The sequence below is a fragment of the Paramormyrops kingsleyae genome, chromosome 10 (genome assembly GCF_048594095.1).
Source record: "Paramormyrops kingsleyae isolate MSU_618 chromosome 10, PKINGS_0.4, whole genome shotgun sequence".
NCBI lineage: Eukaryota > Metazoa > Chordata > Actinopteri > Osteoglossiformes > Mormyridae > Paramormyrops > Paramormyrops kingsleyae.
This window is the reverse complement of record NC_132806.1, coordinates 10,478,219-10,502,276: the sequence shown is the minus strand read 5'-3', so window position 1 is coordinate 10,502,276 and position 24,058 is coordinate 10,478,219. Positions and strand designations below refer to the sequence as shown.

At 41.4% G+C, this 24,058-nt stretch overlaps 2 protein-coding genes across 2 annotated transcripts in view; one reads left to right on the top strand and one right to left on the bottom strand.

The window, feature by feature from the left end:
- The window catches only part of LOC111855460 (X-prolyl aminopeptidase (aminopeptidase P) 2, membrane-bound), a 92,618-nt gene that overhangs the window by 52,478 nt on the left and 16,082 nt on the right, over window positions 1–24,058 (bottom strand). The gene's annotated exons all lie outside the window — the stretch shown is intronic.
- On the top strand, window positions 1,542–19,793 carry apln (apelin). Its single transcript, XM_023834505.2, has 3 exons — window positions 1,542–1,722; window positions 11,916–12,084; window positions 15,705–19,793. Exons 1-2 carry the CDS (start codon window positions 1,656–1,658, stop codon window positions 12,077–12,079), a joined length of 231 nt encoding a protein of 76 aa, XP_023690273.1. The 5' UTR covers window positions 1,542–1,655; the 3' UTR covers window positions 12,080–12,084; window positions 15,705–19,793.

Sequence of the window (24,058 nt, the reverse complement as noted above, 5' to 3'; positions counted from 1 at the left end):
ACAATGTCAGTGAAATATTGATTGATTTTTTTCAGAAAAGGAAACATTATGGTTTTGTTTTTGCCCACATAAGGGTTGTGACTGTCTCATTGTTACAGTTTGTGCCCGACGACAGGTAATTTGACACTAAAACCTTGGTTTGTCACGAAATCCACGTCAAGCAGTTCTGTTCACTATTCCTTGTGCTGCCACAGTACCCACTGCACATTATCTGTGGATGTTGGATCGTATATAAACACAATCATTAAAGCACTGCCTGAATAGTAGTACACAACTGGGTCACTAGCCTCACTGTAAACGGGACTTGCCACACACTTTTGACACCAGACATGAGTATAGCTTCTCTAAAGACTATTTAAGATCTAGCTGACTTTAAAATGAAACCCAGGCTTGGCAAAAACACTGCATAAGGAAAGGCTGATGCTGGGAGTCTAGAGGCCCAGAACATGTTCCATCGTGGATTTAAATTGAAACCAAAATAGCTGGAAGAATTAGTCCTTTGAAAAGTGCCATGTACATACACATCTGACTTCAAGCACAGGCAAAACCCACATCACCTAGTCAAGGAAAGAAATTAGCCCATCCTTAACCTCAGCCTGCAAAATACTGATTAGGGTCCCAGCAGACAGTTTCCGGCTTGATATCTTAACTTGATCCTACAATAATTATTATTATAATTAAAGGGAGAGACAGGAATTCAGTCTTTAAAGTGGGCGAAACGGTGATGGCACTTTTCGCAGTACCAGACAGGTTGGAGGCTGTATGGCTTGAGAATGTTCCTTCCACACCGTTTGTCACAGCTGACAGAGTGAGGGGCATCAAGGGGTGAGACGACCCTAGCAGGACCCAACTGGGGCAGCACAGAAGGGGGGATATGCTAGACTTTCCACTCTGTCCTCGTTATTCTTCCACACAGCCTCTTCCGCATCCATTTTTCCCCAAAAGCAGTAACCTTCATTTCTGGATTCCGCATGAATGTCCTACCTTGAACATTTCATAATGCCCACCTCACACACACACACACACACACACAAATACAAATACACTGTCGTCTCCCTATTTGCCTACAGCAGGGGATGATATAAGTGTAGGGTCGGCCAAGACAGGATGTGTGTGTGTCCACGTGTGAGGTGGGGGGGGGGGGGGGGTGATTTCCATGACCCGGCAAGTTAATGATACATAATGCGCATGATGGGCTGTCTCCTCATCCGAGACAAACTGCACACGTGGGATTACCTGTCGCAACCTGACTCTGGTCACATTTGCGGCAAAACTGAACTCGCCAAATGCAGGCCTTTCACAGAGGAAAAAAAAAAAAAACACGTAAACCCCCACAGCTCAGAGGGAAAGCAGAAAGCTCCAGGGACAGAACTGTCCCTTCATCTCCAGACTGGCGATCACACGATAATAAAGATGTACACATAAGTGATTACACACACACACACACGCACCAAAAGCCAACCACAGATGCAGGGAGGCACACACGCACACACACACACACACAGAGGAGCAAACACTCCCTCTCTCCCTCTCTCGCTCACTCAGTCTCGCTCTCTCCCTCTCCTTCCCTCCCTCCCTCTCTCCCTCCCTCCCGTACACACACCACTACAGCATATCAGCTAGCGACTAAACGGGAGCCGGAGGGGAGAGCAGAAATGAATGTGAAGATTCTGACGCTGGCGCTCATGCTGCTGCTGTCTCTCCTGTCCGTTGGCGGTGCTGGTAAGTCCTGGGGAGAGGCGATTGGGCAGGTGGCTTTTGGCCTCCGTCCCCCCCGGTGCATTTTCTAAGCCCACGTTGCGGCTCCGGGTTCCGGCTGGTGCTCGTTGTTGACAGGTTCCCTGGCGTTAGCCCTCTACGCTCCTACCTGAGCTGGACGACCACCTGGCCTTCACAGTCTGCTGCAGTGCAGTGGCTCTTACTGTTGTTGTTTCTCGCTGAACTTTGATTTTGCGGAATGCTGAAATTGCTCAACTTGTGTAAGACTGGAGATGCCGTCTGTATGAAATGGCAAACAACGTGGCTTTGAGTGTCACCATTTAATTATGTCTTCTGTGCAATATATAAGTATTAGTACAGTCAACCCTGAGATTACCAAGACTTATCTGAATATTGTATTATTGTTTGTAATACTGTGATAATAGTGATGGTTGATTATGTGCATTATGTGAAGTCTTGGAAAATTAACTGAAATATAAGAAATAGCTGGAAGGATGGTCATTGTGGTAACTGATACATAACCCTCTTTTAATGTATATTAATGTATATCGTGTAGACAATTCTGTTTTGGTTTTAGTAGAGTTTAAGGATTGTACATTTATTAAGGCTGAAAAGGAGATTCAGTTGCATTCTTTTGCTATAGTGTTTTGGTACTGCAGCTATGAGACTTGATTTCACGTAAGACTTGGGAATAAAATATATTCCTGAGCATTTTAAAAATGCAAGAAGCAATTATACAGAAGGCAGGGGGCAATTCATGAGGCAGTGTCAGTGTAACTGGATAAAATATGAGGGCAGGCTACCGGGCATCCTGCAGATTCCATGCAGGTAACAGTTTAGTGTAAAAAACAGCATCAGAGCTCACTGTTGTAAATCCCTAAATTTCTACAAAGACTGGCACCCATTTGTGAACAGCCATTGTGTAGCAAGTGCTAGTGTGTCTGTTTGTGTGTGATAGAGTGTGTGTGTGGCGATGATTCTCCATCGTGTGTCAGCTATCAAGCTGGGATGTACAGCATTTCCTGGTACCCATGCTTCAAAATGCATTCGCGACACGGGGGCTATTTTTATCTCCATACATGAACAAACAGGAAATGATTAGCCTGCATTACGGTGTCCTTTTCCACAGAGCACTGCGCGTTTCAATGCACATGTTCCGTGCTAGCGAGCATCCCCACCCTGCCCCGCCCCCCACGCGCTTCGTTACAGCTGAAATGTGACAAAGTGTCGGCTCTGGGCTACGGGGAGCTTAGCATGCAGCGGGGGGCGTCCGTTGCCTGTTACGTTGTCGAGGAAGCTCGCGTCTGCCTGAGAGGCAAGAGCATGGGCGGTGCACTGTCGCGGGAAACGGCTGCCTGCCAGTGCTGGGGGGTGGTGGTTGGTGGGGGGGGGGGGGGGGGTTGGGAGAGGCGGCATTTGCTGAAGTACGCAGCAGGCGTGTAGTCCTTTTATCTCCGAGACAAACGCTTTTCCAGTTCGCTGAGAGTTTACAGGGAGTCGAGAGCTATTTCAGTCCTGTTTGTGTGCATGCGTGTCAGTGTCCCCGGTCTCAGTGCTCCAGAGATGGGAGCACAGGCTCCACGGAGGGAGGAGACGAAGTGCAACAGGCGACGGCCACCCATGCAAACGTGTCGTCGGGGGGGTGAGCGGCACTGAAACGGTCAAAGCAAAAAAGACAGCAGCGATCTCAGAAATGTCACTGTTTACTCTATTCCAAACATCAGCTACTCAAACGTATTAGACAATTAGCATCCAGCTAATTCTGCAGAATGCAGCTTTGAAATTCATTAATGTTAGAGTTCGTAAACCCTGACGTCTTCAAACGTGAAAATTATGATCCCTCAACTGGAGTCTCTATTAGCTACACTCTGGCTGCTCAGAGCCACGGAAACACACAGCACGTCCCCGAGCACCCAGTTTCAGAGCAGGAAAACAACACACACGCTCGCTCGTGTGCACGCACACACACACACAGACACACACACGTTCTAACACTGAGAGGCACACACACACACACACAAACAGTCATGCAGACGCTCACACGCTCAAAGAGCCCCTGAGATATCTAATTTTAGCTGCTGGGCCGAGTCCTCACTCCAGTCACAAATGAGCAGGTGAGATGTGTGAGACACAGAGAGCTTGGAACTGTGTTGTTGTCTATAAGGCAGAGTGATGTATGTGTATGTACCTATTTGTGCGCTTAATTGAGAAGCAACTTATCCTCTCGTGTCATCAACATACAACAGAGCTGCATCTCTGACTGGGGTATCACTCACAGACATGTACAGGTGCACAGAGGGACAGAAAGAGGCTGGTAATATAGATTTGGGGCTCATTAAGCAATGACAGCCACACAGTGTTTCCTTTCACAAAGGGCTAGGATGTCTGGTGAAACGACAGCAGCAGGCCGAGTGCTAACTGCACACAGGAAACATACATCATAGCGCCAATGTCAGAGTTCCGAGCCACGATTACAGGGGTTCGGCTGTTATATGGCCTGGGGAGGGAGGTGTCATGGTAACACCATGCCACTTTTCTAACCCCCTCCCTGCCTTCTTAATCCCCCACACACACCTACATGCAATTAAAAATGGGCTAGAGGTTCGGGTTAAGCAGCTGGAAGGACAGTCTGTTAATAGGCCATTGGGTGAATATCCCATCAATTTAATTAATAAAGGGCAATATTTATGACTGGCACTCTGTCCAGGATGTACCCCTGCCATGTGTCCTGTGTTGCCTACAGTCCAGGCTCCCAGTTATCCTGACCAGCATAAAGTGTCAGATAGTGGATGGATGGATGGTTGATGGATGGATGGATGGATGGAATACTTTAAGACTAGGTTTTCACCAAGCAAGACGGGGCAGCAACAGATATAATTATTAACATGATACTTGTTGCTATTGCTGATATTGTACATAATCACAACAACCAGCCTGGTGAATGTTCTGGAATGTGTGACCGCTGTGGGAAAATTGGTATCAGTTAGGATATTGAATGAATCACCTGGGCCAGCTGGGCCCCATGTATTATACAGGAGATGATAGGCAAAGATGGGAGGAGAAGGAGAACAGGAAAGGGAGATGACAGGCAGGCTCATGTCCTCTAGGCATTCAGTGGCAAAAGAGAGCAACAGATGAAATATTAAAGAGACGTATAATTCACAGCTGGTGGTCTCACTCTGGTCAAGCTGGAGTAAGATTTCAGCACCTAGCTCTACTTTCTGGCCTCGTTCGCTGTCCCAAGCACTTTGCTCATTGTGCTTCCTCATTCACAGAAGCTTAATTAAACCCAGACATCACAAATGCCTTGGTGTTCCCACCTGGATCCAATATTAAAATGATTTATCACTCTCCTCTTCAACAAAACGCAGGACATGTATACAGTTATGGCCAATCGGATTCCATCCAAATGGACATTTTTATTAACAGCTGGCCTGGCTGCTGTGTAAATATTTTCACTCACGGAGTGATTGTACTTTAATTACTTTTACAACATGTCAAAATATATAATTTGCTGATAGGTTTTTCTAAACCTCATTCACTTGCCTCAACAACTCAAGTAGGTTTACTGCATAAAAATGTTATTTCATGTAGTCCCCCAGTGCCAGGTACAGGCACAGCCTGCCGTAGCGCTGGGGTGACTTGGGAAACCATGATGTGAGCGGGAAATCCCAAAACTCAGGCACCTCTTTCTGTTCGCCAGATTGTTCTCAGCAAGAAAAAAAAACCTCAAATCTAAGTGGACCGCCTGACGATGATGAGAGTGGGGAAACTGAAATGTGAGAAAATGGAAATGAGCAAATAGCCCATTTCCCCAGAGGGTCTCCAAGGCTACAGCACAGAAACATTTCATGATGAGTTTGCAAATGTATGCTTTCTTTCGGTTGTTGTGGTTGTTTTTGCTGTCAAATCCTTTCCTGGTTAATTTGTTCTTTTCCTGTTACTTCAAGGACTCAATGTCTATATTATAAACCACACTGCAGTGATGAGCAGGAGTACCTACACTGGACAAACATCTGAGTTGTCCCTTTCTGTTAGCTATGGCAGGAATGACACAGAATGGTCCTACTCTATATTCTCAGAAACAGAGAAATTAAATTAATGCCTTACTCCTGTACTCACCAATAGGAATGTGGGTTCTGAAAATTTAAGCCCACAAAAGACCAGAAATTTTACACAGCATTCCAGCATATCTGCATTAAATCTACTAAAAACATTTAATTCACATTTGAGCCAAAGCCTTCATAATTTATAGCTAGTAAAGGCAATACATGTAATTCATAAACACATACTTACAAAAGTCAAACAGTTTACTCAATAAATACTCAATTTAAAGAGTTGGTCACATACACAACACAACATACACAATATACACAAATCCGTAAATGTGTTTCTTAAAACATATCATAAAGTGGGACACATTCCTCTATTAACCTACTTTCTGTGATAAGCATCCAATGGGTATTTAAGATTTAGAATTACTTGTTTGCACTTAACCCTGCAGCACAATATCTATCATTACCTGAAAGTGTTGAGCCAGGGTCTAGCCTAATTGTCAAAAACATTGTACATTATAAAGGCACTTTATGTGGATTTCCAAATCATGGATTATTTTACAGGGAAGGGAAATTCTTGAGAGTGTGCAAGTGAGTCAGCAAACAGGGACCTCAGAGAAGATTCAATTATCCTGACCCATGTAACAGGAGTAAACATGAAGCACCCTTTTAGCACCCACTAGATGTTAAAACCCCCATCTTTTCAAGCTCCTAAGAACAAACTTCACACAAAACACTATTTAGGGAGAGTCAATTTTCAGGTTCACCTGTACCAGGAGCTCAAAAGGCAGAGGTCAGTGTGGAAAACATAGATCTTGTGGTGCTACAGCAGCTGAGCTTGTTTTTCTCAACTGTTTCCTCCCCACAGAGTAAGAGATGCAGGTACAATTCGCAGCGAAGACTTGGAGCGGGTGTAGGGTTAGGGTTAGGGGTTAGGGGTTAGGGTTAGTCCAATCTGGGACGGTGGGGACCACTTTTTCATGCACTTTCCTTTCCTCTGTGGAGTTGCTACGCACAAAGCTGACTATTATTCCCCCCACAAGCCCTGCTTTATTGCCACAACACAATGCTGCATATCAAACAGGGCCAGAAAATCAGTAAAACACGCCCATCCCAAGCACAACAACAAGAGGCTGGCTTGGGGCAGGCCCTGCCCAGTGACCTACAGGAAAGAGTTAAAATACAGCCAAGGCTAATCTCCCATTCAAGGCTGGGGTGCTGAAATTTGTAAATTGGAAAACCTGATCCATTATAACTGACAACGTCATTCTTTTTTGTTCCTGACTGAGTGCCTTTCACGACCGCTGCCATGGAAACATGGTCTGAAAGTCCACAAGAGGTTGGTGCCAGTCTATGCCAAGGCCCTGAAACAGTGGTAGGCATGCGGTAAGCAGTGCCGACTCTGGCATCAAAAAGCAGAGCATTTCCAAAAAGAAGTGCAGATCAATTCAGGTTGCTGGGAAGGCAGTAGGATTCTGTCTCCTCCTTCTGCATCCTCAGGTGCAGAGTGTGAAACTACATCAGTCTACATAGAAACACACACACACACACACACACACACACACAAATCACCAGACATGCCATGTGCCACGCCCTACTCAAATGGACTGCAGTGAACAACTTCGGCTTCTAAACATCGCTTGCTAGAAAGAGGGCAGAGCGGTCACACAGAGTCGTTTTTAGAAGCCTGTAACAAGAGCATACAGACATTTTTATTTAAAAACCTATGGTTGTTAGATGCTCACAATCAAGCATATTTATAATATGCATGCTACATCCTTGCTGTATTTTTAGGGTTCTTGTTGGGACTGGTGCTATATAAAAATAATATGAATATATATATATATATATATATATATATATATATATATATATATATATATATATATATATATAACCAAAATAAATGTAATTCCATTTTGTGGGATTACACTAACAGGCAAACACTAAATATAAGAACTTTCCACGATGCTGTTTCTCATTAATAGACACACACACAGCCATGGGACAGGAAAGAGGTGCCAGAGGGCATCACATCCGGTTACGCAGGAAGCTGCAGCATGGCAGGATTCATCTCACTATGGTGACCACCACCCCCCAGCTGCAGGCCCATGCTTTTACTCCCAGCACGAAGGCTGCTCGTGTGCTGTACACAGCAACGGTGCCCCACATCTCTGGTACTAATCTTCTGCTTTGCTAGGGGGTGGGAGGGTGACAGAGATGCCAGCTGAGAAGCATAAATCGTGTGGGGAGGGTATACAATATTTCCCAAATGTTCTGTGAAGCTTAAAAGCAAATCAATAAGTATATTGGCTCTCATGTTTCATCACTGGACTAAAAGCATAGGAAATAAAAGTGTGTGTGTGTATGTGCATGTGTGTGTGTGAAGATGTCAGTGTAAGGAAACTATTAATGATGGCCATGTTTATATTCAAGGCGGATATCAAGGTGGAAGTCAGGTTCTTTCCCTGTTTCTGGATTAAGATCTGAGCATAAGGATAACGTACTGGCTCCGTCGAGCAAATCAAGGGATCAGTGCTGGATTCAGCTCCCACATGGTTCTGTGTGCTTTCCCCAGGCAACTTGCATTCCCATTTCCGACAATCCTCTAGGCCTCTTGCTTGAAACCTCACACCCTGGTTGTGGACCTATCAGGCACGACCGTTTACCGTGGTGTGCCGCCACACCACAAACGTGGGGCCTGCAGGCATCCCATCACCCCTAACCCCTGACCTTTCACTCCCACCCTCTTACTCAGTGCATGACTCCTGCTTATTCAAAATTGCTCTGATAAAGAAGAGAGAGAGTCTGATGAGAAAGAAAAAACCAAAGATAATGTGTTGCACCTGAGAAGCACACAGAGGCAGGCCAGGGATTAGTCTGTAAAGACTGGCCCATTCATCGTTTGTCCAGAGGCTGTCTGGCTAGGGACACGACGGCCTTCTTATTCTAAGCTCTTTTCATTCAAAGCAGTGAATAGTACTAGTATCTATAATTCCCATAACATTCCAGAAATTCCCACTTAATTAAAACGATAAGTGTGATCAGCACTCTTGGTAGTGAAGAGAACAGCATATTGCCATTTAAATACTGATAGCAATGCTCTAAAAGCATGGACTTCATGAGAAACTTGATTTAATTATTTGATTTAGCCTATGCTAATGAAGCAGTTGAGGAGACAGAGGGGACAGCTGAAAGACAACCCTGAGCAGGAACCACGGACACTGGCAGCAATTAACGCCTAATAGGTGGTGCTCGTTCTTTTGTAGAATGGTGAGCGACAGGCACGCATTAATGTGTAATCACGTCAATATGTGGTTTGCCCTTAGGATACTCTGCAGCAAACTGACTGCTACTCAGTACCACTTGGATTCTAGGACAGCTGTGAAAGGCAATTGGTCCAAATGCCAAGATAGTTGGTTTTCCCCAAAAATAAAATCTCACGATACTATCAACTTTATTACAGGTCACAGACATTAATTGAGGGCAAGGAGTATATCTCTTAGGAGATGTGAGTCCTTCGTTGCTGTGCTAAACTTGTAGCATGCAGCTCTCTGATGTGGAACAAACTGGGACTGACTTCTGAAAGACCTAGGTAAGATCCTGGGGGGAATGAGGCAAGCATCACTCTGTCCCTTCATAGCTTATAGGCGTGGCATCGATGTGGCCCAACACCAAGGCCCTGAGCCCAGATCCCCTGCCAATGAAGCCATTTGGAGATGGGTGGGTGGGTGAAGGATTCATCCACGGGAGACAAACTGAATCAGTTTCAAACAGCTGCAGAAAGCGAACCTCCAAAAAGAGCTATACATGCCAGCGCTGCTCCATATCGTCAACCCATCAATACGCTCATGTCTTTGCATGTTAAAACAGGAAAAATTCAGACTAATGCAGATAAATGACCTTAATTCATACTACATAATGTGCATAAGGATTACAGCTCTAAAAACAATACAGGACTTATTTCATTCAAAACGTAATGAAACATGCACAAAAGTCCTAATATCCAGTATGAAAGAATTCACCTGAGAGTTCACAGAAATGGTTTACACTTCCAAAAAGGAGATTAACGTAAATGGAACTTGAACATTGGGAAACCCACATTAAAAGGGATGTAAACACCACAGGGTGGAAATTTTGCATTCTGAAAAGCCTTGCTTTATCCGTTTATCCAGAGTTATTTAAGACAACTCAGACTGCAAACGTGACCAGTGGTATGCCTAGACTTCATCTTGCAAGACAAAGTTAAAATTCTCTAAAAAGTCTCCCAACACACTTCAGACAGTTTAGGCTACACTTTAGGTTGACTTCAATTGAACTCTAGGCTAATTTAATTTCAAAAGTGGATTGAAAAGAGTGAGCTGAGTATGAAGTTTCAGTGACATTTTTTTGTAAGTTCAGAGCAACGTAACTCTTACACCAATTTGAATAACATATTTTTTTGCCATCAGAAGTACTTTCTTCCCAATTAAGTGAAATTTTTTTGAACCCCCTGCCCCAATGCCTTTTCTGAGGATTGAAACAGCACTTCTTTAAAAAAAAAAAGAAGAAACAAACAAACAAAAAACTTTTGGTGGCGCTTATTTCATGAAGGGGATCAAGTGACATGTCAATGTTTTGTATAGAAGTAACACAAATACATATGCATTTCATTATAAAAATTTGATCATATCATGAAAAAGTCATCTTTTTGAGCTAACAACCTAGAGCCATGGAGCTGTGATAGTAAAAAGAAAGAAAAGTTACAGCTCAAAAGAAAATACTCTGAATTATTATTTTGCTAAGTGTAGAAAAGGTGCTCTGTCACAAAGGGAATATTTTTACATCAACAAAACATTTCTGAGCTTTGGAAGTTATGTGTAATTAACATGCCAATTTCATCAAAATCAAAAACGGGGATGTAAATACTTTTTGGAAATTTGTTCAAATATAATGACTGAAATGAAAAGCATCTAAGCTTGTAAGCATGTTATGCACAAAGTATGAGGTTTTTATTTGTATTTATAAGGCAGTGAAGGATGTCTACTTCCAGACAAAAGACTTTTTCATCTTGGAGGCTGGTGTGTGAGGTTAAGGCAGAGATAGATCCAGAGATTGCGTGATAAAGATGACTGCAAAGGCCACCAGAAACAGCCAGAGGCCTCCTTGGGGACATGTACCAGGCTAAGCAAGGCTGTTCACCATATATTTGTCTCAGGATCCTGTGTCGTACCTGCTTTTATTCAAAATAGCTAGTGTTAAAAATTCAAAGAGGCCTTAAATAACAATCTGTTAAGCAGTAAAATGCAATGTCACATGGAGATACAATCTGCCACTGGCTAATACCGACTCATGAATGAACAGTAAGAGGTTTTCGCACAAGTTCCTTCCCAGATTCAGTAAACTGGATAGGATTTACCTCAGACTGAGCTTTGAGATATGCAACACAAAACATACTCTTCAAATCATGTAACTTTAACGTTTCATAGATACAAGTTTAAATTGAGAGCCGGCAAGAGTACATGCACATTATCATGAGGAAGCAGAATAGACTGTACTGGGCTCAGAGAAGTTGGTTATAAAGACAAAGTCGCAAAGTTACACAAGGAGAGCTTAGAGGGTCAGACTGCACTCACTGACGGATGATGGGAAACATCTGCACATACCCACAAGTGCATACAGACAAATGGGCGGCCAGCCTTCCTGCAGCACCTGAATGAATATGCAGCAAGTGAGAAGTCTGAGCCACACCTCCACCTCTGGAGCGTCAAAAATCTGCTCTCTCGAGGAAGGATGACACAGGACATTTGTTCCACTTCTCCATCTGCTCCCCTTGTTCTTCGAGACTAATGAAGACTGTGAGGCTAGCACCTCCACTCCAGGATAGGGATTTTGTACGACATGTACAGAGTCTGATGAAATCCTAAAAGACAGAGTGCAGCGACATCCAATTAATTTAGCATAAGTATTAGCATAAAAAGACTTTTTCAAAAAATACTCAGACACAATGTGCAAGGTCACTGCAATCAATGCCAGGTGAAATAATAGTTAAGGGACAAGACTCGAAAAAAAAGTTCCATGTTGAGAGCGCCTTTTTCAAATTTCAAACTGAATGGCTTTATTCAACGATACAGCTAAATTAAGAACGCTATTCACCCACAGGACCCATGGCCTCCGTGGAGCAGGGCAAGGGGGTGGATGTGGGCAACTTGAGGAGGCTGGTTCAACAGAGCCCAGCCAGGAGTGCCCAAAGCCACAGAGCGGCTGGATGGAGAAGACGACGCCCACGCCCTCGCCTCTCGCACAAAGGGCCCATGCCATTCTAGAACAGGTGAGTATGGAACAGTAACCATGAGACAATCTATAGAAAAATACACTATTTGGCCAAAAAGGAAGATGACTAAAACCTTATCCAAAATACTCTTTGTGAGATAAGCCTGTCTGTTTCTCACATTCTCCTATGATCATACTCTGTCACGTTAGGTCTGGTCTGCTTAGCCCAAAAATGTACCTGTACAAAAGGATTAAAAGGGTAAAGAGATTTACAGTATCTCCTATGCAGTGCAACAATGAGACTAGTAATTCCAATGTAATTGTAATGTAATCCCCTTGATGATGAAAGTAAAGCATAATGGTCTAAATTTCAAAAATCACCACAATGGTGAAAGACTATGGTGCTTAATGAAATATTAGTCTACCAGAAGTCTGGGAAATGATCAAAAATAGGTTTGTTAGTAGCTTGTTGATTTGACTGCAACTGGCTTAGCCTCTCGGTCCATCAGGAAGGCACCAATGCTGACTGAGGACACCTTGGTACTAGAATAATAGCCTAAAGCTACAATGTTACCACATTCTTCTTTCTCTTACTTCACCTTGTGTTTAGGGTGATGTTTTCCTAAGTAATTGCATAAGGGACTTTAAAGGAGGTACTTGTGTCACATGATGATGTGTGAAGTAAATAATGTTGACAACGGTGCCTTTTTTTCAGATAAAATAACGATGCCCCATGTGTCGTGACACATCTTTGATCAGCATCAAAATTATCTACCATTTGTGCAACAGTAGGCATTCTGTTGGTTCGTATCAGACAGGATAGCTTTCGTTCACATCCCACATTGACGAGTTCTGGCCACCCAACATCCTGTTCATGGTGGTTCATGGTTTTTCCCTCCTCAGATCACTCTCAGTAGGCTCTCACCACAACTGACAGTGAGCACCCCGCAAGGCTTGCTGTTTCAGAGATGCTCTGACCCAGTCATCTGGCCTTATTGATTTGGTTCTTGTGAAAGTCACTCAGATCTTTATCCCTACCAATTTCTTCTGCATTCAGAGTACTGAATATTAATATATCCTAGACCTTGATGCTAACTGTTTCTACTACATGATCAACATAATTTGCTTTACGTAGGGGTTATAATGTTTTGTCTCACTGCTGTATTTTTGCACTGCTTACCAACTGAACTCCAAAGCATCACAGTGACCTTATCATTTTCATTCAGTCTTTCATGGCCTTACAAAGTTTGCCTGGTTTGAAGAGTATCGTACACCCATCCTTCCATCCACCCATGCATCAATCCATCCATCCTCTGACCACATATCCCAGTCAGAGTCATGAAGAATATTCTTCCAAACATTTTTTTCCATTGAGCACATACACCAAACACTAGAGTTCTTTATCAGATAAAGTACGCTATGACAAAAGGTACAAATGAAACTATCCCAGTGATTTCCAAACATCAACAAAATAAGCAGAGAACGGAGAAGCTAAATTCAAAATTACCAGAAACAACAGGCATGTTTTTCACTGAGCAATGAAACGGAAAATTCACAGCCTGACTCCAGACCCTTGACATCAGCTAGCAGCAGCAGAGCTAAAATCCTGCCACCCGTAAATGCTCTTCCAATCATTTTGATCTCCAGTCTGTGAGCAACAGCTCTGGTGACAAACAGCAGGCAAGTGACAGCAAGGCTGAGAAGCAGAATTATGAATAGCCAAGCAGCAAATTTTCTTGTGGGTTCAATATATGATACTGTGAACAGGCACATACTAAACAAAGGCTTGTGTAAATTAATGGGCCCCTTTCCATGACTCAAAACAGGTAGAAATCTCTTGAGCGATTATTATTCCACAAGATCCAAGATGAAGAATGTACAATGTTACAAAAATCTATTATGGTGGTTTTTTGAAGACAATGGCTATGTCACTAGTCTTCATTTTTGACAAAATAATCAGGCAGCATGAGTTTGTGAGTTTATAAGTCTTGGGCCTTCTGTTTCTTTATTAACTCCTGCAGTTTTAACTGGATAGGTGGAAATTCAATACACTTTTTCTGTAACACAGACTATAATCCAACATCACCCAGTCTAAGCTGTTTATATATAGTCTCTCTCCCACATTCTGAAAAAGTCAATTAAAACCATTCACCAAACTTCCCATACACAAAATAATTTTCCCAAATAATCTGGCATTTTCTGGTCCTTAGAATAAAATCTTAAACACTAAAAGTAAAATTATATTTCAAAAACAAGGCAAGACCCTCTTTGCCTCTGGAACAATAAAAGACTTCCCAATTTCAATGCATTGCTTTGCCTAAAAAACAAGCATTTTCTCTCTGAGCTGAGCGGTCAATGCTTGTTTTCAGTGCAGGAATGTTTCTGCACAATGAGGGATGTTGCAGGAAAGTGTGTAGCTCAATAAAAAGGAATGGTTCAGTGAAATACACTGCAGCCTCAAAAACCTCACTTTAGTCAAAAAAAGGCCATGATCTTTATTTTTTTGTGATTCCCTTTCTAGAAACTCTTATTTTTGGCTCATTTTATGTTTTATCTTCTGCTTTTTACACCAAATTCTTGAACTACAACAAGTGGCTTAAATCCTGTTGTAAAGCTGGGTTACCAGCCTTTGGTAAATATATGGTTTATGTCACAATGTCTGTTATACATTAACTCTTCTGACAATAGAAGACCCTCAAACCTTCAGCACTCTGCCTATTACTCCAAGCCATTGTTAGTATGCAGTAGGCAATATTATACACATGCAATCGTCATATCACAAAGACCATAGTCAGCTGGGTTGAGATTAGGCTTGGGCAGTATCTAATTTTTCGTACCATCATACCATGCAGGCATTATACTGTGGTATGCAGTATATGGACAGTATTCTCAAAAGCAATGCTATTCTGGCATTTTGAAATCTTGGTGATAAAATTCCTCAAGCGAGTAAGGAAGGCCCACAATAAGTTTCCCTGAATGGAGATCATCAATAAGTTTTGCTACAATATCTTTACTCTGTCATAGAAAACAAAACTTACTAAGTTTTGCAATTTTAATGATGGTTTATTTTCAAGATTATCTAGTACATGTTAAAAAAAAAAATCAGTGTAATGTTTATTGTTTTTTCATGAGCTCTGCATGCACTCTCCAAAACAATCATAACCAAAAATGAAAAGATAACAAGAACTGGTCACAAAAAGACATGTCTTCTGCTGTATGGAATTATTTTGGATTCCATAGAGACAATATTGAGCAAAAGTGATTTGTCTACTGGCACGACTTGTGGCAACACCACCAACTTGACAGACTATATTGGTAGATGGCTAATCCCACTTTGCTATAGTGTGTTTTGGGTAAATTTTCACCTCCTTTTTGCTTTATAAATATTGCAATATTTAGCCCTAGTTTGCAGCACCTCTGAGTGGTCCATGAGACTATTCTGTTTGTTGTAGTGATTTCTTATTCATCTAATCCTGGTGCCTTTATCGTGTCAAAATTCTTAAAAGCATGTGTATGCTTCGGCCATCCTACCAGACTTTTAGAGTGGACTCTCATTGCTTTTCGAAGATTCTCATAAGACCCCATTAAAAGTACGAAAAGGCACAAAGAATCTCAGCCATATTGCCTTAATCATTAATGCAATTCCCTGATCATATCTTTTTTTTTTCTTTTCTGCAGACATTGGTAAGACGCCCCTCCCCCCAGGTCCTGATTTCTAAGCTCTTCCTTTGCCTCGGGGGGGAATACAAAGGGGGCCCAGGCTAACCCAGCCTGAGGAGACACGTCCAAGGGGCCTCCTGGTTCTTCTCGCAACTCTTCATCTGTCCAGAAAGCAGGAAAAGCTACTCACCCTCAGCTCTGCAAAGAAATGAGAGGGGAGGGGGGATGGGTAAGAAGAGATGGGCATGCAGCCCGAAGCTGCCTGATTCTCTGTTTTGCACCCTCTCTCTCTCTCTATGTCTCTCTCTCCCTCTCTGTTATTCTCACTTGCTTTTTAGAGGTCCTTTGTTGCCATCTCCCGAGTGCCACACACTTTGCATGACGTGTGGCCTATGTGGAGTCTGGTCCAGACCATTTTAGTCTTAAAGTATCAGACACTTCTCTAAGGTGTGATATTCCCGCTATCTCCAGTTATCATGGCCATTAATTGCAATGTTATGCTGCCATTTTTGGCACTGCTAATGGAATGTGTAGTGGTAGTTCAGGTGGGTAAAATCAGGCAGTGAAAACTGGGTTAGATCTTGGCACCCAGATGTGACTGTCAGTTCATACAGTACTTGTTCCAATACTTCTCTCTGAACAGAAATCAAAAAACAAATGAGGCTGTCACAAGTTTCGTTAATATTGTAATTACTGCTCTGTATGTGTAATTATTCTGATGTAAAGTAAATTTAAAGTGAATTCCGAACAATTCCATTATATTATCACAAAACTGTGCACTCAGCCAGACATTTTGCCATTTGTGTCAACCTTTATCCATTTATTCAGAAGTCGCTTCGACCCAAAGCGACTCACTTAAACAGCCAATTAACTCCTGGGTTGCAGGAATCTTTCTCGAGAGTGCTGATGCATGGTCCCACATGGAATTCTGCCTGCAGCCCTCTGTTCTGGAAGCCTGAACCGCTGTCGCCTTCCCCACCCCTGCAGCCTTCAGCAGCTGCTCCAACACATCTAGGTATCTAGGAGCACTCTCACATACGACTGTTCACTGGCTGGGGCAGGCTGCGTATCCTGCAGAAAACCTCCCCTTTTAATCAAGTGCCAAATAACGATTTGCTCCGCAATATGCTGCCGGAAAATAGACAGGTTACCTCTTCTGAAAAGTCTCAAAATACTGATACCGACACAAGCATTAAAAACGTACTTAAAGAAACATCTAAATGCGCAGCCATACAGGCCATCTGCAAAATGCAGGAAACCGATAGCTGGATAGTATTACACCAAAAAACCTTTATCAAAGCAGTCCCTTTGACAGCTCGGTAGATAAGCGACTGTATCCAGCCTACCCACAATGCACTCTTTTTCTGACCAGCTGGTACCAGGCTGGATTCCCCTGGTGTAGAATGGACTGTGACTTATGATTGATGGGATGCTATGCCTTTATATCATACTGGAATTTGTTACTGTTTTTCTTTTTAATTTTATTTCCTCAGGGTGCTGTAATAGAAGCCTATATCTGAGCAGTCTTTATTCTTTATGAAACACTATATATACACACATACACACACGTGCGCACACACACAAACACACACACACTATATATATAGATGTGTATGTATACTTATTCAGTATATGTCCCTGCCTGTGTATACACTGCTAGCTATGTGCAAAGATACAGTTCTTGTCAACCACTACTATTCCTTGGTGTGTTATCGTTGCTTTCCAGCTTCAGTTTCACAGCACAGGTGGTGTTGACACATATCATTACAATCCTTACATCCCTTGGCTAATCTTTCTCATATGGGCCTCCCCAAGAATGCCTAAAGCTGGTCATTAAGATTCTGAGCTCTCATGGCGGGGGCCTCATCCACCACCTCTCACCTGTTAGACATAACCATTCACAAGACAGACGCACACAGCTTGTAAAGCCAATTAAACCACATCAGCATTCAGTCTGCCTGCCGTCTCTTAACAGGCTCTTTCTCCCTGCTTCTTTTACAGGACTGTTTGCGAAAACTCAGGCTGCAATCTAGTTTATTTCAGACTTTATAGCATTCTCTCAGCATTTATCGTTCTAAAAATGTAACAATAGGAATGCTCTCAAACACTAATGTCCCCAGCACAGTGAGCTCTTTAAAGCATATTCAGAAGTGCTATTCAATAAAGATTTTCACTTAGCGATAGAGTGAATGCTAAGAATTTGTCTCACTATATTTGTCTAACTTTTTGAAAGAACAAGGAAATTACTCTGTTCTGTTGTTCACTAGATGAATGTCTTATTTGTCCATGTGACCTTAGGGAATAAGCAAGGACTTGCTTCCTTTGGGGTAGGGCAGGTGGTTTAGAGAGGGGTAACTGGACCCCAGCTCTTGGGAACGGGCCAGTAAGGTGCCCAGCAATGTCTGTATCAGCACTCTGTTTCTTGAATGTATCTTCACCATCTGAACCAGGAGAGCTACCCATTAAGAGAGGCAAGCCAGTCAACATAAACAATAGTAAAGTAATTTGTAAATTGTATTTATATGGCTCTACAAATCTGTAGGGTTTTCACCAAAAGCCAAATATCACAAACCCAAAGTCTCACATTTGTGTCAAACTGTGCACAAAATACCGTCATGTCAAAAGCAAATTTCCCCACACCGACCATTTGGATTTGCGATAAGACCTCTCTGTATGAATGTGATACTGCACTTTTGCAATTCCAATATGCTGCAAGAAAATAAATCCTATACAAATTTCTTATATAGTTCACCTGATTATTATCTGACTTGTGCAAAGCTTCTTCAGAGTCTGAAAAGTTATATTTTTCATTGTAGTTCTGCAACATACAACCCACAAATCAGGTTCATAGCGCTTGTTGGTTAAGCAGACAAACATGCCCATATTTAGGTTAACGTGATATATTATACTCCAAGTGATGAACCATAATGGCCTTTCTTGGGAGAACTTACACAAATGAAAGAATTCTCATATTTAGTTTTTTCTGTTATTTTCTCCTTCATTGTAAGATACAGTGTAAGATTTTTGTGTGACATTCCTATGCACTTAGTATTTTAATTCTCAAAAATATTTAAAGAATTTGTATCAATTTGTTCAGCTGTTGTTCAGTTGTAATTAATGTGAATTTGGTGAGGAGGAAGTTGGGAAATTTAAGTAGTAAACTGACTGGATTTGACCGTAGAGGAAAACTGAGATAGCAGCGGTAACAACAGACTAATGATGTCAAAGATATAGGTCATGCTTTCGTGCTGCTCTTAGTTGTAGATCCATCGACTGAGAGAATCAATAAAGTCTTACTTTTTATCTTGGGTGGTGCTGTCGCAACCTATTAGAGCTTTAGTCAATTTCTCTTGCTTTATACTATGGGTTTATCCTACCCAGGGAAAGAGGAAACGGCTTGCATGAGACAAATTTGATTTGCTTGCTTCTGAAAGACCTGTCATAAAGTATGTAGAATAGCCTCTGTAGGCTCAAGCTTCTGAAATCTGATCTGGCGAATTTATGCGAGTCTGTGGGCTGGGCAATCATCAGCACTGCTACATCTATACAACCGAGAAGAAAGCCATAAAACAGAAAACTGCATGTAAACAAATCCAGCTGTCTCAAACTAACTGGATGTGCAATATAAAATTCTCTAGTGTCCCTAGTGTCCTCCAGATCTGCGGCAGTCAGTCCACCATCAGAATACACAGAATACAGAGAAATATGGAATATTCATGCCCATCAGCCAGTCCACTATCAGTATTACTGACTTACAGACAGAAAATAGCACAGCTCATGTTGTATTTCTCAAACTGTCTCACTCCTGTTTTAAAGGATCTGCTCACAATGCTCTCTAGGCCAAATGTACAGTCCACGTGTCCATTTTGATGTTAAACAGGACAAAAAAATAAAAGGAAATAAAACAAGTGTATCAAATGGTTGAAATACTGTGTACATATATGACATTTTGGTTTCTAATTTATAAAAAATAAGCTTTAGCTCTTGGAGTACCTATTTTATTTTTTCCTTTCATGTGTAGCTTTGTGTTTTTATTTTCTATTTCTGTAAAGTGTGTAAATATATCTTTATGATAATAAGTAATATTAAAAATCTTATTTTAAGAAATCAGTGTGTATTTTGTTTTCATTCTGTATTAATAGCTTCATTGATAAGTCTTGTATTCAAGTCTCAATGAATCTCCTCAAGGTTGTGCTAGTGAGCCATATGTTACCTAGTTCATTGGTGTCCTTATTGAATGCATATTTCACCTTTAAATACAATGGGTATCATCTTTCTACCAACTATGCACTTTTTGGGACACAATGACAAGTACTGAAAATAGAACAAGTGAGGAGACATCAGCACCTTTTCTTTATTTCGTAATCCCGTCATGACATTTGTGCCTTGTCCCAAACCTTCACATGAATTATATGAAGAAATTGCTGAACCAAGCAGATATAAACTATGGAAGGTGTTTTGTGGCAATATTCAATAAATAAATATTTATCATTTATATACTGCTGGTATCATTTCAATTGTAATTTTAAATGATTTAAATAGCACTTAAATAATTTAAACAATCATTTACATGACATATTTATAAATAATAATTTAAATGGGATTTTAAATCGTGATTTAAATAATCATTTAAATGACATAATTATTTATTGAACATTGTCATAAAACACCCTCCATAATAAATACACACATTAATACAATGCAAAATGCTGCAAAAATGAGTTATGACAATTTAACTGCATATGTAAGACCTCTTTAAAGATTAAAGAGTAGCCATGCTAATAAAAACATAAAGGCACTGCTATGCCTACAACAAATTGCCTGGAGTGTCTCTGAAGCAACACATGACCCTGCTTTGGACAAGTGGATTTATTTATTTATTGTGTTTTTTTTGCATTTGTAACAGAACATGACAATGGCTGATAAGTCAAAGAGCCATGGTTATGAGTTATTCCCGTAATTTAAGTTTCCTTCTTCATTTTGATTGACAGTGTGCGTTGAGATCCATGAGGCAGTTGTCAGTCCGAACAACCAAGCACAAATGGGAGATGCATTTAAAACACTGGTCCACACATTTCAAAAAGACTGAAGAAGAAACGTTCGGAGTTAATCGTGACACATTTGCATGACTTGTATGACTAGCACAATAGTGGATATCCTTTCATTGTAACAACGGCCGCTCTTCTGGGGAAGGACTAGGTCATGTCATCCAGACAGGGTCAGCTGAATAATTAGTGTAGGGTTCACCACAATGACATGGAGCACAACAAAGGCACTATAGAGATAGGTGATTGCACCCAAAAAACTCCTTTTTTTCTTAATAAGTTCAGAGTTCAAAACAGAAATTCTGCCTCACGCTCTGCTTAAATATCCCCCCATAGGTGTGTTTTTGCACCACATAACAGCACTGCAGGAACCTGGACACCAGAGCGTGAAGGTGTGGTGTAGAGCCAGGCAACTGATGAAATTTCACTCTGAAGCCAAAAACAGGAAATATAAGAAATGTCTAATACAAGAAAGGCCGCTAAGCCTAAAGCATTGTCACTGCTGCCAGGTTTTCTCTACCACATTACCCTTTATTCCGCTACCTTAAATATTCATGTTGCAAGTGCAGTTGCCATACCAGGCAAATCAGGATTTTTTACCAGAAAATACAAGCTGAGGTTTCTTGATAACCTCATCCACCAGAATATACAGGCAGATGCTTTTTGAATAACTAAAAACTAATAACACAAATTGTAACACCACCTGATATGGGCAATAATGCTAATCTTAAATGTTACACTCTAAAAATGGACATTGTTTACCTTCAGCTGTACTTTTTGCAGACATTAGTAGTAGATATCCATGATGACAGAGAGTGTTTCTCAATACCAAGAATGCAAAGGTAACAAAGACCAGTCTTGCTAACTTGCCTCCCAAGACCAAACTTGGGGTAGAATGAATCAGGAGACTGGTCTCATTTGGCAAGGATGCAACCAATGTATCCTTGATATTAGGGGTGTGGCAAGAATGACATCTGGGGATCTTTACCGTCCTCTGTACTTCTGTTCTTCAGTATTGGAACTGGTATTTGGCAATGGAAGATAACATAAAACGGGTACAGAAGAACAGTCAAGTACGCATACTGAGAAGCACCCAGACTTTGTTGTCACTTTAACTAACATTCAATTAGTTGTCATTTACATTTTCTCAGCATGCCAGACACATGACGGATAGCCCTGAATATTAGTAAAGGAGGATGATAGGCCTGATCTGATTAGCCACAACACGGCTTATACTTTATAAAGTGATGCAAGTCACTCTGTATAAGAATCCATTCTGTAGCTGGCTAACATGCACACAAAACCTACGATTTGGAGGATGAACAGTGCCTCTAATAACAACATGAGAAATTAGCTTTATTTAAGGGTGTAAAGATGCATTGATGCATAATGATAAATCGCTTATTAAAGTGTCTATTTGATTGCATTGATCCATAACATCAGAATTGGTTATCAGTGATTTTGGAGGCAAAATCCTCTTTAAAGATACTCCTGCTTCTGGGTTGCATACTCTTATGTTCATAGACTGCAAGTAGATGTGCAAAGTAGCAGCACTGGCATGCAAATTTCCAAAACAATCTGTGTATCTGAAATTGCATATTTGTTCGTTATGTCGTAGGTGAAATACAGTATCTTGTCAGGATAAGTTCCTGCCATGCCAACAGGTGTTGCTGGTCACTCTTTTCTTGGTGTTTGATTAGTCAATAAGGGGGCAAGTGTGACAGATAGTGACCTCACTGAGCCCACATGTATGCAAATTCTTCTCATGCATACATACTTTACAGCATGTACTGCATTAACGGTCGAATAGTAGGCTTCTGACAAAATTCAGTACCTACTGTGTAAGTATCCGATTTTGGACACACCCATAGGATGGCAGGGCAGGCTTGTTAATATTCATAAAGGAAGCACTACTTGATAATCTTTGCACCATGGCGTTTTGGGAAACACCCCTCATTTGTAGCACAAAAAGTAATTCATTTTATTTTCGATGGTAGTAATAGTTGACACATTGGTATCAGCTAATATCTGTTACAAATAAAGACGCTGACATTGGTTTGAAGTGTCTTGGTTGATATTGCCCACTTATAATTAAACTTTATTAATATTCCAAGTTATCAGCACCAGAGCTAAACACACAATTACTAAATTAATGGAAAAGATCAGCTATTTTCTGTAGTGGAGGATGAGGGATCTTGTTGGCTCATCCATCGCTTATAAGAGGTCTCAATATACCGGCCCACGACATATTTATGATTCATTATTACATCTCTAGACCATAGATTCAGGGGCGGAAATTGGAGAGGACCCTGAGCTATGCACTCTAGGGGCCCTCTGCTGATCTCAACCTTCTTTTTTTTGTAACAAAATACATAGATAAAATGTACACGACAAAGCATTTATATTCCATCCATCCATCCATTCATCCATCCATTTTCCAGACCACTTATCCTATTCAGGGTCATGGGGGGCCAGGAACAACCCAGGATGGGGTGCCAAGCTGTCACAGGATTCATTTATATACAATTTCAGTTAAAATATTATAATTTATAATAATAAATCTTACATTTTGCCAGTTGATCCCCAATTGATTTGTTAATTGATCCCCCATCGGCAGAAGCACAATGGGGGATCAAAAGAACTTCCACCCCCACCCTGATCAGTAAGTTTTACTGCTGGCACCCCGTGCTTTGATTAGCATATTACTGATATCCCATCATTTTGAATTCCCTCTCATTTCTCTTTCAGGTCCAAAAAATAGCTCAAATGGCCCACTTAGGGCCCCCCCTACCCATGTCAGCCTAGAGCCCTAAGAGAAGTTAGCCCGCCCCTCACTAAATTATCATATTTTTATATTTTTTTCCTATCCTTGGTGAGACAAAGTACTAGGCTTAACACACACATCACAGGCTAGGAAGAAAGCAGGTGCAGCAATGCAGCTATTAATGTTTTCAGGGTCATACTGTTCTTATTGTGGTGTTTTTACTCTATTCTAAATGGAAAGAAGGTAAATCAAGAGATTTTAGAATACACTAGAGAATCCAAGGCAGTCTACCTACTTGTTGGTGTCTCTTTCACTTTACAGACTAAGCAGAACACAAGAGCGACAACCCAGTAGTACATGACAAATTTGCGATGAAGCAAAGCATCTGTTAATTAAACTACAAAGGGGGCAGTCAGAATGACAGCATTGTATTCCCTGGACAGCTCCGTCACCTGCTCCACCTACATAATCAGTACTTCTTGCATACTCACCAACCTGTACAATTTCCAGAAGTACTGGATGGATCAACTGGAAATGTAAAAACCAAATAAATATGCTTTTAC